Genomic DNA, 17,756 nt, shown 5'->3' with positions numbered 1-17,756 from the left:
AATAGGACTTAGTTTTATTTTGTGTATGTGTGAGTTAAGTTTTGTTTTGTCCTCTAAATTGGCCTTCCCATTCAACAGTACAATGAATGTCATTGTTTATTGCAGTTTAAAAAAATAGATATTATTGGAAAATAATAAACATATATTTTTTTTATAACATAAAAAAAAGAAGTGAAATGCTGATAACGGTGGGAACCATTGGAGTCACCATGTGCCGGCATCCCTGTGGAACGCTTTCAACACCTTGTAGAGAACATGCCCCGTCAAATTGAGGCTGTTCTGAGGGCAAAAGTGGGGGTGCAACTCAATATTAGGAAGGTGTTCTTAATGTTTTGTACACTCAGTGTATCAACCTCTTTTCATGAGATTCTGTTTACAATCTTTCTGTAGCTTTACACCAGTGTCAAACTGCACCACAACCACTATCCCCTGGGTCCTCTGTTTCTCTTTCTCCCTCACTCGCTCTCTCTAGTGCCAATGACAGGCTGGATTTGTGACATTAATTATGGACGGCCGTGTTTTGCATCTCTGCCACTGTGTAATGAGAGAGAAAAACATGTCTAACACCCAGCTAAAAGGGACACTAGTGCCTCTCTGCCAGAATGGCTGTCTTCAGAATGCACAGACTGCATGTCAAATACACAGACACATACAACTGAACACACACCCCACCCCTGAGCGTTGTCTAGCCAACACTCATCACAAGTACTAGTGAATAGGGGTAGGGGGCATGTTGAATCTTCTCTGGTATTTGGCTCTGTATGTGAACAGTATTTATTCAGGGGTATCTAGTTTCAAATTGCCACACATGCTATTTTATACCCATACAGCGAGTGCCAAGCTTTTCATTCCATTGACGTCTTAATTTGTTTTTTTCGTAAGGTTAGGTGTATAGCACTGCTGGCTTTGTACCCCCCATCTTTGTTTTCTGTGGTAATCATAGATTGTGTATACTCTCCCTACCAGTAACTGGAGCTGGGTTGTTCAGACTTGATCACAGAACATATTACTGTGAGAGTGGTAATGACTCTCTGTCACATGTCACCTACCTTTCCTCATTTCCTCATTCTCGCTCTCAATTTATCTCGTTCTCTCTTGTTCTCCCCTTCCCTCTCTCTCTCCTCACTTTCCTCTCACCCTCTCTATCTGCCTCCCTCACCCCCCTCTCTATCTGCTTCCCCCTCTCTATCTGCCTCCCTCACCCCCACTCTCTGCCCCCCTATCCCTGCCTCCCTCCCCCCCACTCTCTGCCCCCTCTCCCCCTCTCTATCTGCCTCCCTCACCCCCCACTCTCTGCCCCCTCTCCCCCTCTCTATCTGCTTCCCTCACCCCCACCCTCTGCCTCCCTCACCCCCCCTCTCTCTGTCTGCTTCCCCCCTTCCATCTGCCTCCCTCACCCTCCACTCTCTGCCTCCCTCACCCCCCACTCTCTGCCTCCCTCACCCCCACTCTCTGCCTCCCTCACCCCCTCTCTTTCCCTCTATCTGCCCCCCCCCCTCCTCTCTATCTGCCTCCCTCACCCCCACTCTCTGACCCCCTCACCCCCCTCTCTCTGTCTGCTTCCCCCCTCTCTATCTGCTTCCCTCACCCCCCACTCTCTGCCTCCCTCACCCCCTCTCTCTGCCTCCCTCACCCCCCCTCTCTCTCCCTCTATCTGCTTCCCCCTCGCTATCTGCTTCCCTCACCCCCTCTCTCTATCTGCCTGCCTGTGTTGCAGTGATGGCCAACCCACAGCGTTTCCTGGGTAACAGCCTTTTGCAGTGGACTAACCTGGTGGCGGTGGTCACTGTGCCATGGCACGTGGAGCTTATGTTCCGCACGCGCCAGCCTAGTGCCACCCTGCTGCACCTCACCGCCGGACAGCACCACAACCTCACCCTACAGGTACAGAGAAAACACATATAATAGTCTCGCCATACACAGTCCTACCCACACACCCTCCTCTCACACCTACACACCTACACACCTACACACACCTACACACACCTACACACACCTACACACACACACACACACACACACACACACACACACACACACACACACACACACACACCTACACACACCTACACACACACACACACACACACACACACACACACACACACACACACACACACACACACACACACACACACACACACACACACACACACACACACACCTTCCTTAAGACCTACTCCCAACTTTGTTTATCTTCTTTCTGTTTAGCCTGGCATTATTTTGTTTAGATTTGTTTCTTTTTCTTCATTTCTACAACTGTAAAGCATCTTTAAGTCCTTTGTAAAGCACTATATAAATGTATTTTCCATTTATTATAATTATTTGTATTATTATTACTACCGTATAGTGTCTCATGCCAGCAGAGGCCTGGTCTGCCATATCACAGTATACTGTACAGCCCTCCTCAATCTGACATATACACACACCTTCAACAGCATTACCCAACAATACGGAACAGCACTACAAATACACCTCACAGGTTCAAAGGTGTTTACTGTCGGCCATTTCATGTCATTACGTACGGTATAATACATATTATACAGGATTCCATCCTATCTGAAGCTAAGACAGACCCAAACAGCCAATAGTTTTGATAGGAATTCCTTTCACTCATTTTGTATCAGATTGTGCATGTGTTTTCCCCCTCAGTATGGTGTTGGAATAGATTAGTGCATTGTGGCATGTAACTCCACCATGACCCCAGCAGCTCACACAGAGTGACTGTGGGTTAGTTGATGTAAAGCTCCACCTGTTGGCTGTCTGGGCAGCAGCATGACTTTAAATATTTGATGAGATGAGAGATGAAGCCCGCCAACTAACAAATGCCTCATCCCAAGATCTGAGAGCTGCCATACCCAGGCCTTTCAGATAGCAGCTGTTGTTTGTCTAGACAGGTGCCTTTTTTGAAGTTGTATAACAGTCCAGCAACTATTTTAAAGTTGGTACATTTAAAAAATTAAAAACATTAAAAAACAGGGCTATTTTCTTAGCTACTGTATTACCATAGATGATATGATATGGATGATGAGAAGAAAAGCTCTCTGTCTGTGAGCATGTGATGTTTGCATGCTAAAGGTCTTTCTCTCTCTCCTGCCGTCCCTCACCTCTCTTCACATCCCCCTCTCTCTCTCCCATCCTTTGCCCCACCTCTCTCATTCCATTCCGTCCTCTCCCACATATCTCTCTATCCTCTCCCGACCCCCCCTCTCTCTCCCTCCCCTAGCTGCGCGGTGGCAGTGTGGTGATGGGCCTGCAGAGGGGCGAGGACTCCACCCTGTCCCAGGTAGAGGAGGTGACAGTGAATGACGGAGACTGGCACCATGTGCAGATGGAGCTGAAGGATATCCCGGGCGGCGAGCCCCGGCACAAGGCGGTGCTCTCCTTTGACCATGGCCTCTACACGGTGAGACACTGTTAGAAGACAAGACTGTAGGTTTGAAATTTGAATTACATTTAAATAGGTACAGTACCAGTCTAAAGTTTGGACACACCTACTCATTCAAGGGTTTTGCTTTATTTGTATAATGTTTTTCATTGTAGAATAATAGTGACCACATCAAAACTATGAAATAATACGTTGAATCATGTAGTAACCAAAAAATATATTTTAATTTTAGATTCTTCAAAGTAGCCACCCTTTGCCTTGTTGACAGCTTTGTACACTCTTGACATTCTCTCAACCAGCTTCATGAGGAATGCTATTCCAATAGCCTTGAAGGAGTTCCCACATATTCTGAGCACTTGTTGGCTGCTTTTCCTTCACTCTGCGGTTCAATTCATCCCAAACCATCTCCATTGGATTGAGGTCGGGTGATTGTGGAGGCCAGGTCATCTGATGTAGCACTCATCACTCCCCTTCTTGGTCAAATAGCCCTTACACAGCATGGAGGTGTGTTTTGGGTCATTGTCCTGTTAAAAAACAAATGAGAGTCCCACTAAGTGCAAACCAGATGGGATGGCGCATTGCTGCAGAATGCTGTGGTGGCCATGCTTGTTAAGTGTGCCTTGAATTCTAAATAAATCGTTGAGTGTCACTAGCAAAGCATTCCCACACCATTACACCACCTCCTCCATGCTTCACGGTGGGAACCACACATGCAGAGATTATTCGTTCACCTACTATGTCTCACAAAGACACGGCGGTTGGACCAAAAATCTCCAATTTGGACTCATCAGACCAAAGGACAGATATCCACTGGTCTAATGTCCATTGCTTGTGTTTCTTGGCCCAAGCAAGTCTCTTGGTGTCCTATAGAAGTGGTTTCTTTGCAGCAATTTGACCATGAAGGCCTGATTCACGCAGTCTCCTCTGAACAGTTGATGTTGGATGTGTCTGTTACTTGAATTAATTTATTTGGGGCTGCAATCTGAGGTGTAGTTAATTGCTGATTTCTGAGGCTGGTAACTTTAATGAACTTATCCGCTGTGTAACCGATGTGAAATGGCTAGCTAGTTAGCGGTGGTGCGCGCTAATAGCGTTTCGATCGGGGACGTCACTCGCTCTGAGACCTTGAAGTAGTGGTTCCCTTTTCTGTGGCGGTCCTCATGATAGCCAGTTTAATCATAGCGCTTGATGGTTTTTGCCGACTGCACTTGTAGAAACTTTCAAAGTTCATGATATTTTCCAGATTGTCTGACCTTCGTGTCTTAAAGTGATGATGGACTTTCTTTTCTCTTTGCTTATTTGAGCTGTTCTTGCCATAATATGGACTATTACCAAACAGGGCTGTCTTCTGTATACCAACCCTACCTTGTCACAACACAACTGATTGGCTCAAACACATTAAGAAGGAAAGAAATTCCACAAATGAACTTTTAACAAGGCACGTCTGTTAATTTAAATGCATTCCAGGTGACTACCTCATGAAGCTAGTTGAGAGAATGCCAAGAGTGTGCAAAGCTGTCATCAAGGCAAAGGGTGGCAACTTTGAAGAATCTCAAATATAAAATGTTTTTATTTGTTTAAGACTTTTTTTGGTTACTACATGATTGTTATTTGTGTTATTTCATAGTTTTCATGTGTTATTTCATAGTTTTGATGTCTTCACTATTATTCTACAATGTAGACAATAGTAAAAATAAAGAAAAACTGTATTTGTTTGATCTGATATACCAATCCAGGCCAGCATGGAAGTGGATACTAAACTGAAGGGGTCGAAGGTCAAGACTCTGAGTGTCGGGGGCATCACTGGGACTGATGGGAAAATACAGCATGGCTTCCGCGGCTGTGTGCAGGTTCGTTAACCTCTTGTCACGCAAACACAGACGACACACACATACTATGTTGTCTGTCCGTGTGTCTGAGTGCGTTCTCCCTGGTGTGTGTGTTCCTCAGGGTTTGCGTGTGGGGGAGACCTCTTCCAACTCAGTGTCTCTCAGCATGTCTCAGGCCAGGAGGGTGAACATGGAGCAGGGCTGCAGCGTACCAGACCCCTGTGTCTCTAACACCTGCCCCTCTAACAGCTACTGCAGTGATGACTGGGACAGCCACTCCTGCACCTGCCTCACCGGTCAATCTGCCAACCATCATCAGCGTTATCTTCCTCATCATTAGATTTTACAACCATATTATACGACCATATAGTCTTACGTTGATCCCCTCCCAGACATAACTTATGAATTCTTATTGTGTTGTTTACCTGCCAGGTTACTATGGCGATAACTGCACAGACGTATGTGCGCTAAACCCCTGCGAGCACCAATCAGCCTGCACCAGGAAGGTTAGCTCCTCCCGCGGCTACACCTGTGACTGTCCCAGCAACTACTTTGGCCAGTATTGCGAGAAGAAGTTAGTAAAAAAATCTTAATCTTTGCTATACACAGATCATACCACTATGTTTGTGTTGGTCCATATCACTATAAAGAACACTATAAGAATGTATCTGTGTATCTGTTGTGTTTCTGACTATGTGTGGCCCTCAGGACTGACCTGCCATGTCCCAGGGGTTGGTGGGGACATAAGACCTGTGGTCCCTGTGACTGTCAGACAGATAAGGGCTTCGATGCCGACTGCAACAAGACCAGCGGGGAGTGCCGCTGCAAGGTGAGCCAGCTGACTACTGTGTCTCAATGGCAGGATGTTTTAAGTGGACAGGGGCGATGGGTGGAACTGCACTGTGGGCTGGTATTATTTTTGACTTCCTCCCTTTTCTTCTCCTTCCCCCTCTATCTCTCGCTCTATCCCTTTCTCCCTGCTCTCAGGATAACCACTACCGTCCAGAGGGCAGCGAGGTGTGTCTGCTATGTGAGTGTTACCCAGTGGGCTCGTTCTCACGGGCGTGTGAGAGGGAGAGCGGGCAGTGCCAGTGTAAGCCAGGGGTCATCGGGCGCCAGTGTGACCACTGTGACAACCCCTTCGCTGAGGTGTCGCCCAATGGCTGCGAAGGTCAGCATTAACATACGTCACATGACAGTAAAGAATTACCAAATGTCACATTCTTCAGAAATATATCTGTAGTCCAGTCTGATTAATTTAGTTCACTGATTTAGTAAATGAATTTGATTACATGGCTTTTTAAAAAGTGTTTTTGTGCCAAGCAAATTCTATGTCATGTGTACAGTTACACATGGACAATTAATTTTTATCAGCTTTCCTGTTCTCCCTCCTCTTTCGCCCTCCCTCTCACTTTTCCTCTCTCTCGCCTTCTCTCCCTGTCTTTCTCTCTCAGTGATCTATGACAGTTGTCCCCAGGCAATGGAGGCAGGTATCTGGTGGCCCAGGACTAAGTTTGGTCTCCCTGCAGCAGTCCCCTGTCCCAAGGGATCTATCGGTACGATGAATCTCAGCAGTTTAGCTAATTACCATACTATAATGGAATATACTATACTATGCACTTAAACTTGCCTCGGGTCTTTCCAGCATGTTCCTCTCCTTTTATGAAGATTTCCCCCTTCTCTCTCAGGCACAGCTATTCGCCACTGTGACGAACACAAGGGATGGCTGCCCCCCAACCTCTTCAACTGTACCTCTGTCACCTTCACCAAACTCAAGACCCTGGTGTGTACAGCTCCACTAGAGCTAGACTCATGTACCCCTCATACAGCTCCACTAGAGCTAGACTCATGTACCCCTCATACAGCTCCACTAGAGCTAGACTCATGTACCCCTCATACAGCTCCACTAGAGCTAGACTCATGTACCCCTCATACAGCTCCACTAGAGCTAGACTCATTTACCCCTCATACAGCTCCACTAGAGCTAGACTCATTTACCCCTCAAACAGCTCCACTAGAGCTAGACTCATGTACCCCTCATACAGCTCCACTAGAGCTAGACTCATGTACCCCTCATACAGCTCCACTAGAGCTAGACTCATGTACCCCTCATACAGCTCCACTAGAGCTAGACTCATTTACCCCTCATACAGCTCCACTAGAGCTAGACTCATTTACCCCTCATACAGCTCCACTAGAGCTAGACTCATTTACCCCTCATACAGCTCCACTAGAGCTAGACTCATGTACCCCTCATACAGCTCCACTAGAGCTAGACTCATTTACCCCTCATACAGCTCCACCAGAGCTAGACTCATTTACCCCTCATACAGCTCCACTAGAGCTAGACTCATTTACCCCTCATACAGCTCCACTAGAGCTAGACTCATTTACCCCTCATACAGCTCCACTAGAGCTAGACTCATGTACCCCTCATATAGCTCCACTAGAGCTAGACTCATGTACCCCTCATATAGCTCCATTTGAGTTGGACTCATTTACCCCTCATATAGCTCCACTAGAGCTAGACTCATGTACCCCTCATACAACTCCACTAGAGCTAGACTCATTTACCCCTCATACAGCTCCACTAGAGCTAGACTCATTTACCCCTCATACAGCTCCACTAGAGCTAGACTCATTTACCCCTCATACAGCTCCACTAGAGCTAGACTCATTTACCCCTCATACAGCTCCACTAGAGCTAGACTCATTTACCCCTCATACAGCTCCACTAGAGCTAGACTCATTTACCCCTCATACAGCTCCACTAGAGCTAGACTCATTTACCCCTCATACAGCTCCACTAGAGCTAGACTCATTTACCCCTCATACAGCTCCACTAGAGCTAGACTGATGTACCCCTCATACAACTCCACTAGAGCTAGACTCATTTACCCCTCATACAGCTCCACTAGAGCTAGACTCATTTACCCCTCATACAGCTCCACTAGAGCTAGACTCATGTACCCTTCATACAGCTCCACTAGAGCTAGACTCATTTACCCCTCATACAGCTCCACTAGAGCTAGACTCATGTACCCTTCATACAGCTCCACTAGAGCTAGACTCATTTACCCCTCATCAGCTCCACTAGAGCTAGACTCATGTACCCTTCATACAGCTCCACTAGAGCTAGACTCATTTACCCCTCATACAGCTCCACTAGAGCTAGACTCATTTACCCCTCATACAGCTCCACTAGAGCTAGACTCATTTACCCCTCATACAGCTCCACTAGAGCTAGACTCATTACCCCTCATACAGCTCCACTAGAGCTAGACTCATTTACCCCTCATACAGCTCCACTAGAGCTAGACTCATTTACCCCTCATACAGCTCCACTAGAGCTAGACTCATTTACCCCTCATACAGCTCCACTAGAGCTAGACTCATTACCCCTCATACAGCTCCACTAGAGCTAGACTCATGTACCCCTCATACAGCTCCACTAGAGCTAGACTCATTTACCCCTCATACAGCTCCACTAGAGCTAGACTCATTTACCCCTCATACAGCTCCACTAGAGCTAGACTCATGTACCCTTCATACAGCTCCACTAGAGCTAGACTCATTTACCCCTCATACAGCTCCACTAGAGCTAGACTCATGTACCCTTCATACAGCTCCACTAGAGCTAGACTCATTTACCCCTCATCAGCTCCACTAGAGCTAGACTCATGTACCCTTCATACAGCTCCACTAGAGCTAGACTCATTTACCCCTCATACAGCTCCACTAGAGCTAGACTCATTTACCCCTCATACAGCTCCACTAGAGCTAGACTCATTTACCCCTCATACAGCTCCACTAGAGCTAGACTCATTTACCCCTCATACAGCTCCACTAGAGCTAGACTCATTTACCCCTCATACAGCTCCACTAGAGCTAGACTCATTACCCTTCATACAGCTCCACTAGAGCTAGACTCATTTACCCCTCATACAGCTCCACTAGAGCTAGACTCATTTACCCTCATACAGCTCCACTAGAGCTAGACTCATTTACCCTTCATACAGCTCCACTAGAGCTAGACTCATTTACCCCTCATACAACTCCACTAGAGCTAGACTCATTTACCCCTCATACAGCTCCACTAGAGCTAGACTCATTTACCCTTCATACAGCTCCACTAGAGCTAGACTCATTTACCCCTCATACAGCTCCACTAGAGCTAGACTCATTTACCCTTCATACAGCTCCACTAGAGCTAGACTCATTTACCCCTCATACAACTCCACTAGAGCTAGACTCATTTACCCCTCATACAGCTCCACTAGAGCTAGACTCATTTACCCCTCATACAGCTCCACTAGAGCTAGACTCATTTACCCTTCATACAGCTCCACTAGAGCTAGACTCATTTACCCCTCATACAGCTCCACTAGAGCTAGACTCATTTACCCTTCATACAGCTCCACTAGAGCTAGACTCATTTACCCCTCATACAGCTCCACTAGAGCTAGACTCATTTACCCCTCATACAGCTCCACTAGAGCTAGACTCATTTACCCCTCATACAGCTCCACTAGAGCTAGACTCATTTACCCCTCATACAGCTCCACTAGAGCTAGACTCATACAGCTCCACTAGAGCTACCCCCTCATACAGCTCCACTAGAGCTAGACTCATTTACCCCTCATACAGCTCCACTAGAGCTAGACTCATTTACCCTTCATACAGCTCCACTAGAGCTAGACTCATTTACCCCTCATACAGCTCCACTAGAGCTAGACTCATTTACCCCTCATACAGCTCCACTAGAGCTAGACTCATTTACCCCTCATACAGCTCCACTAGAGCTAGACTCATTTACCCTTCATACAGCTCCACTAGAGCTAGACTCATTTACCCCTCATACAGCTCCACTAGAGCTAGACTCATTTACCCCTCATACAGCTCCACTAGAGCTAGACTCATTTACCCCTCATACAACTCCACTAGAGCTAGACTCATTTACCCCTCATACAGCTCCACTAGAGCTAGACTCATTTACCCCTCATACAGCTCCACTAGAGCTAGACTCATTTACCCCTCATCAGCTCACATTTATATGGATCCATTCACTTCAATGACTTATGCTATTAAGTTGAATGATGAACTGATTTTATTGCTGTAATATAGCAGTTAGGTCTTTTTGTTTTATATTTCTTTTAGTTACCATCGAGACCAAGGTCACTTTTACAAGGGAGCCCTGCGTATACACAACTTATTAAATACAATATATCAAATGGTGCTGTAAGACTGTTCTCTCTCTCCCTGGTCCAGTCGGAAAAGCTTTCCCATAACGTGTCTCTCCTGGACTCTGGGCGGGTCCAGCAGATGGCAGCCATGTTGGCCAACGCCACGCTGCACACGGTGGAGTACTACGGCAGTGACGTGAAGGTGGCCTACCGCCTCACCCAGAGCCTACTGCAGTACGAGAGCCACCAGCAGGGCTTCAGCCTGACCGCCACCCAGGACGTCCACTTCACTGAGGTAACACGACAACACACAACACTACACAACACAATATTGCAGAGTGTAACACACCACCATGCAGTGCAGCATAAGGCAACACCTGGCAGCGCAACACAGTTAATACAGCATAATACCACATAACCAGAGGAGGATGCTGGGAGGAGCTATAAGAGGACATGCTCATTGTAATTGCTGGAATGGAAAAATGGAATGCTATCAACCACATCAAACATATGGAAACCAAATGTTTGAATCCATTCCATGAATTCCATTCCAGCCATTACAATGAGCCTGTCCTCATATAGCTCCTCCCACCAGCCTCTGCACATGACACAATGCAACATGCATCTCGGATAAACTCTGTAGGTAACTGAACACAACACATTTGCCTCCACCACCCTATGCCAGTCTGTCTCTGACCCCCTGCCCTCCTCCCCACATCAGAACCTGGTGCAGGTGGGCAGTGCCATCCTGTCCCCAGGCACACGGCCACACTGGGAGCTGATCCAGCAGACGGAGGGGGGCACGGCGACCCTACTGCACCAGTATGAGGAGTACGCCAACACCCTGGCACAGAACATGAGGAAGACTTACCTCAGCCCCTTCACCATTGTCACACCACACATAGGTGAGTGTGGTCTACTTTGCTTTACACTAGGTATAGACGTTATGTCGGACAGAAAGACACAATTTTGTGTAGACCAGGACTGCTCTCCAGGACTGTTCCTGGAGAGCTGGTTGATAAGCTGAATCAGGTTAGTTACAGCTGGGTTTGGAGCGAAAACGTACAGGGGGGTAACTCTCCAGGAACAGGGTTGGAGTGTAAACGTACAGGGGGGTAACTCTCCAGGAACAGGGTTGGAGTGTAAACGTACAGGGGGGTAACTCTCCAGGAACAGGGTTGGAGTGTAAACGTACAGAGGGGGTAACTCTCCAGGAACAGGGTTGGAGTGTAAACGTACAGAGGGGGTAACTCTCCAGGAACAGGGTTGGAGTGTAAACGTACAGAGGGGGTAACTCTCCAGGAACAGGGTTGGAGTGTAAACGTACAGAGGGGGTAACTCTCCAGGAACAGGGTTGGAGTGTAAACGTACAGGGGGTAACTCTCCAGGAACAGGGTTGGAGTGTAAACGTACAGGGGGGTAACTCTCCAGGAACAGGGTTGGAGTGTAAACGTACAGGGGGGTAACTCTCCAGGAACAGGGTTGGAGTGTAAACGTACAGGGGGGTAACTCTCCAGGAACAGGGTTGGAGAGCCCTGATGTAGACTTTTTTATCAGTTGGAATATTTGTTGAATATTATTCCATAAGTTGTAGGATTCGCAAACTGAACCATCTAGCCATCTACCTCTTTCTAGTGGTTTGTCTGCTGTCTAACCTACCCCATCTGTGTTGGGTGTTCTCCACAGTCATCTCAATAGATCGCCTCCAGAAGATGAACTTTGCCGGAGCCAAGCTCCCTCGCTACCAGACTCTGAGAGGGCTGAGGCCTCAGGACCAGGAGACTGCCGTCACCCTCCCCGACTCAGTGTTCAAGCCGCCCATGGAGACCAAGGGCCACCGCCACCTGGACACCTTCCCAGAATCCTCTGTGAGAAACCACACGTCCAGCAGGAAGAGGCGACATCGAGGTCCTGACGACCCTGAGCAGGAGGCCATCGCTAGCGTGATCATCTTCCACAGCCTGGCCTCGTTGCTGCCTGCGAGCTACGACCCTGATAAGAGGAGTCTGAGGTGAGACAGAGGGAGACAGGGACCTGATTCCATATTGACCCCTTGCCTCCTACCTCTAGATACTTCACATAGATTTAATTGGATACATACTAGTAATATGTTCATGGGTCTACATTTCCCTGGTGGTATTTCTGCCATATTGCGGATCATTTCAGATCTACACAAAGGTCTAAGGCAGGGGTACGCAGGTACTATTTGATAAGGTCTGGTCACACAAATTGCCTACATGACAAAGGACCAGACTGATATTTTACTGTCGTAGTAACAAACCCCCACCTCGCAATCCATGCCAACCCCAAACTGTTCACAGCCCTCATGTTAGCGGAGAGAAAATGTTGCAGATTTTAAGCCAATTTCTTGCAATTAGACACATTTTTCAGTGTCTTGTGTGTTTATATGATCCCAGTGGTCGAAGCCTGACCGAGTTCATAAAGAATACAGTAGTAGCATATCTGATTCAGCTAGTTAAGGTCTTGTTGAGCAGCTAATTAGTAGAATCAGGTGTGTTAAATTAGGGTTGGATTGAAAACCCACAGGACTGTAGATCTCCATGAAGAGGGTTGGACTGAAAACCCACAGGACGGTAGATCTCCAGGAAGAGGGTTGGACTGAAAACCCACAGGACGGTAGATTTCCAGGAAGAGGGTTGGGCAGCCCTGGTGTTGGGGTTAGCGGCCAATTTAGAATTGGAGAAAATTATTAATGAGGAGGAGGAAGAGCAGCAACAAGGTTCCTGTTGAAGAATTATTTAGTGGTTTTGTGTGATGTCCACCAGAGTGCCTAAGCGTCCGGTCATCAACTCCCCGGTGGTCAGCATCACGGTCCATGACAACGAGGAGCTGCTGCAGCACATGCTGGACGAACCCATCACTGTGCAGTTCCGCATGGTCACCACCGAGGAGCGCTCCAAACCCATCTGTGTCTTCTGGAACCACTCCATACTGTGAGTCACACACACACACACACACACACACACACACACACACACACACACACACACACACACACACACACACACACACACACACACACACACACACACACACACACACACACACACACACACACACACACACACACACACACAAAAAAGCTATTTCAACTTTGAGCTGTAGAAACAAAGACTTAAAAGTTATATAAAGGATTAGGTTGAAACCCAATAATCTGTCATGGCATTGTTTGACTGTTTATTGTGTTTGTCAGAGCGGGGAACGGAGGCTGGTCAGCCAAAGGCTGTGAGGTGGTGTTCAGGAACAACACTCACATCAGCTGCCAGTGTTACCACATGACCAGCTTCGCTGTTCTCATGGACATCTCCAGGAGAGAGGTGAGCAAGGCCACAACACTAGACAGAACTACACCATATGCTGTACGAGTCTAGACTTCACTTTATAAACCTCGATACACCTCAGACCACACCCTATAGGGCTCTTGTTCACTATAATGACCAAACAAAGCTCTTCTTAAACTAAACTTTTCCTCCACCCTCCTCTTCCTCTCTTCCTTCTCAGAACGGTGAGATCCTTCCGGTGAAGCTGGTGACGTGGAGCACGGTGAGCGTGACCCTGGGCTTCCTCTTCCTCACCACGCTCTTCCTCCTCTGCCTGCGGGCCATGCACTGCAACAAGACCAGCATCATCAACAACGGCGCCACCGCCCTCTTCATCTCCGAACTTATCTTCATCCTGGGCATTAACCTGGCAGACAACCCGGTAAACTACTGGAACAAAGTTATTTTCTGTCTACCTTTTAATACTGTATTTGGCCTCCTGTCGATCTCGGGTTCAGTACACCACTTTCAATATCCTACCTTCCCTCTCCTCTGTTTGGAATAGCTGTCTGATATTGTTCTGATTAAAAACAAAGGAAAAATCATCAAAGCATTCTGCCCACTTTGAGCCCTGTAAATAAAGAGTATAATAAGTTCCCTTCTCTCTCCCCCCCGCTCCCCCCTCGCTCTCTCTCTCTCCCCCCCTCGCGCTCTCTCTCCCCCTCGCTCTCTCTCTCTCTCCCCCCGCTCGCTCTCTCCCCCCTCGCTCTCTCCCTCCCCCTCGCTCTCTCTCCCTCCCCCTCGCTCTCTCTCCCTCCCCCTCGCTCTCTCTCCCTCCCCCTCGCTCTCTCTCTCTCCCCGTGTCTGTAGTTTCTGTGCACAATCATTGCCATCCTGCTGCATTTTTTCTACCTGTGCACCTTCTCCTGGCTCTTCCTGGAGGGCCTGCATGTCTACCGCATGCTGAGCGAAATACGAGACATCAACTACGGACCCATGCGATTCTACTACATGATCGGCTGGGGCGTGCCTGCCTTCATCACAGGTCTGAACAATACACACATCCTTACACACACACACACACACACTGATGGACCGACCCCAGGTGGTAAGGGTAGGCAACATCACCTCCGCTACGCTGACCCTCAACATGGGGGGCCACACATGGTTGCATACTTAGTCCCCTCCTGTACTCCCGGTTCACCCACGACTGCGTGGCCAAGCACGACTCCAATACCATTATCAAGTTTTCTGACGACATGACAGTGGGTAGGCCTGATTACCGGCGACGATTAGACAGCCTACAGGGAGGAGGTCCGTGACGACAGTGTGGTGCCAGGACAACAACCTCTCATTCAACGTCAGTGAGACCAAGGATTGTGGACTACAGGAAACGGGGGCGAGCACGTCCCCATCGACGGGGCTGCAGCAGAGTGGTCGAGAGCTTCAAGTTTCTGGGTGTACAAATCACTAAGGACTTAAAATGGTCCACACACGCGAACAGGCGCGACAACGCCACTTCCCTCCCAGGAGGGTGAAAATATTTTGCACGGGCCCTCAAATGTTCACCAGCTACACCACGAAGAGCATCTTGACTGGCTGCATCACTGCTTTGTATGGCAAGTGCACCGCCCTCCATCACATGGCGCTACAGAGGGTAGTGCGTACGGCCCAGTACATCACTGATGCTGAGCTCCCTGCCATCCAGGACCTCTATATCAGAAAAATTGTTAGACTTCAGCCACCCAAGCAATAAACTGTTCTCTCTGCTTCCGCACGACAAGCGGTACCGGTGGATGAGGTCTGACAGCTTCTATTCCCGAGCCATAAGACTGCTAAATAGCTACACGAACTGTCTGCAATGACCTGTCTATTTTAACTTTCTTTTCTATACACAATCACACACTCACTCTATGCACATTCTACACACTGACACTCCAACACACACACACACACACACACACACACACACACACACACACACACACACACACACACACACACACACACACACACACACACACACACACACACACACACACACACACACATACTTTTCTCACACACACTCGCGTACAATCATATCCGCTGCTGTTACTCTGTTTATCATATATCCTGATGCCAAGTCACCTTACCACTATACATATCGAACCCTACCACTCCAGTATCCCTGTCACCTTACCCCTATACATATCTAACCCTACCACTCCAGTATCCCTGTCACCTTACCTCTATACTTATCTAACCCTACCACTCCAGTATCCCTGTCACCTTACCCCTATACATATCTAACCCTACCACTCCAGTATCCCTGTCACCCTACCCCTATACATATCTAACCCTACCACTCCAGTATCCCTGTCACCTTACCCCTATACATATCTAACCCTACCACTCCAGTATCCCTGTCACCCTACCCCTATACATATCTAACCCTACCACTCCAGTATCCCTGTCACCTTACCCCTATACATATCTAACCCTACCACTCCAGTATCCCTGTCACCTTACCCCTATACATATCTAACCCTACCACTCCAGTATCCCTGTCACCCTACCCCTATACATATCTAACCCTACCACTCCAGTATCCCTGTCACCTTACCCCTATACATATCTAACCCTACCACTCCAGTATCCCTGTCACCTTACCACTATACATATCTAACCCTACCACTCCAGTATCCCTGTCACCTTACCCCTATACATATCTAACCCTACCACTCCAGTATCCCTGTCACCCTACCCCTTTACATATCTAACCCTACCACTCCAGTATCCCTGTCACCTTACCCCTATACATATCTAACCCTACCACTCCAGTATCCCTGTCACCTTACCCCTATACATATCTAACCCTACCACTCCAGTATCCCTGTCACCTTACCCCTATACATATCTAACCCTACCACTCCAGTATCCCTGTCACCTTACCCCTATACATATCTAACCCTACCACTCCAGTATCCCTGTCACCTTACCCCTATACATATCTAACCCTACCACTCCAGTATCCCTGTCACCTTACCCCTATACATATCTAACCCTACCACTCCAGTATCCCTGTCACCTTACCACTATACATATCTAACCCTACCACTCCAGTATCCCTGTCACCTTACCCCTATACATATCTAACCCTACCACTCCAGTATCCCTGTCACCTTACCCCTATACATATCTAACCCTACCACTCCAGTATCCCTGTCACCTTACCCCTATACATATCTAACCCTACCACTCCAGTATCCCTGTCACCTTACCCCTATACATATCTAACCCTACCACTCCAGTATCCCTGTCACCTTACCCCTATACATATCTAACCCTACCACTCCAGTATCCCTGTCACCCTACCCCTTTACATATCTAACCCTACCACTCCAGTATCCCTGTCACCTTACCCCTATACATATCTAACCCTACCACTCCAGTATCCCTGTCACCTTAACACTATACATATCTAACCCTACCACTCCAGTATCCCTGTCACCTTACCCCTATACATATCTAACCCTACCACTCCAGTATCCCTGTCACCTTACCCCTATACATATCTAACCCTACCACTCCAGTATCCCTGTCACCTTACCCCTATACATATCTAACCCTACCACTCCAGTATCCCTGTCACCTTACCCCTATACATATCTAACCCTACCACTCCAGTATCCCTGTCACCTTACCACTATACATATCTAACCCTACCACTCCAGTATCCCTGTCACCTTACCCCTATACATATCTAACCCTACCACTCCAGTATCCCTGTCACCTTACCCCTATACATATCTAACCCTACCACTCCAGTATCCCTGTCACCTTACCCCTATACATATCTAACCCTACCACTCCAGTATCCCTGTCACCTTACCCCTATACATATCTAACCCTACCACTCCAGTATCCCTGTCACCTTACCCCTATACATATCTAACCCTACCACTCCAGTATCCCTGTCACCTTATCCCTATACATATCTAACCCTACCACTCCAGTATCCCTGTCACCTTACCCCTGCACATTGTAAATGTGGTATTGGCACTGACTCTGGAACTGATCCTTTATTTAAGTG

At 47.8% G+C, this 17,756-nt stretch overlaps 1 protein-coding gene across 4 annotated transcripts in view; it reads left to right on the top strand.

Moving 5' to 3' along the window:
• celsr2 (cadherin, EGF LAG seven-pass G-type receptor 2) overlaps positions 1–17,756 on the top strand; it is an 87,033-nt gene that overhangs the window by 63,976 nt on the left and 5,301 nt on the right. For all 4 annotated transcript variants that reach the window (XM_046312499.1, XM_046312497.1, XM_046312498.1 and 1 more), the window contains exons 9-24: positions 1,718–1,884; positions 3,227–3,406; positions 5,125–5,238; positions 5,339–5,513; positions 5,650–5,791; positions 5,926–6,046; positions 6,205–6,388; positions 6,672–6,773; positions 6,906–7,000; positions 10,486–10,695; positions 11,122–11,305; positions 12,087–12,411; positions 13,187–13,354; positions 13,615–13,738; positions 13,923–14,123; positions 14,552–14,726. In XM_046312499.1, coding sequence (XP_046168455.1) covers positions 1,718–1,884; positions 3,227–3,406; positions 5,125–5,238; positions 5,339–5,513; positions 5,650–5,791; positions 5,926–6,046; positions 6,205–6,388; positions 6,672–6,773; positions 6,906–7,000; positions 10,486–10,695; positions 11,122–11,305; positions 12,087–12,411; positions 13,187–13,354; positions 13,615–13,738; positions 13,923–14,123; positions 14,552–14,726 — 2,667 coding nt within the window. The remainder of the gene's footprint in view (positions 1–1,717; positions 1,885–3,226; positions 3,407–5,124; positions 5,239–5,338; positions 5,514–5,649; positions 5,792–5,925; positions 6,047–6,204; positions 6,389–6,671; positions 6,774–6,905; positions 7,001–10,485; positions 10,696–11,121; positions 11,306–12,086; positions 12,412–13,186; positions 13,355–13,614; positions 13,739–13,922; positions 14,124–14,551; positions 14,727–17,756) is intronic.

This window comes from Oncorhynchus gorbuscha, linkage group LG18 (genome assembly GCF_021184085.1).
Source record: "Oncorhynchus gorbuscha isolate QuinsamMale2020 ecotype Even-year linkage group LG18, OgorEven_v1.0, whole genome shotgun sequence".
In the NCBI taxonomy this organism is placed as follows: Eukaryota; Metazoa; Chordata; class Actinopteri; order Salmoniformes; family Salmonidae; genus Oncorhynchus; species Oncorhynchus gorbuscha.
Note: the sequence above shows the minus strand (reverse complement) of the source record. Positions and strands in the feature narration are given on the sequence as shown.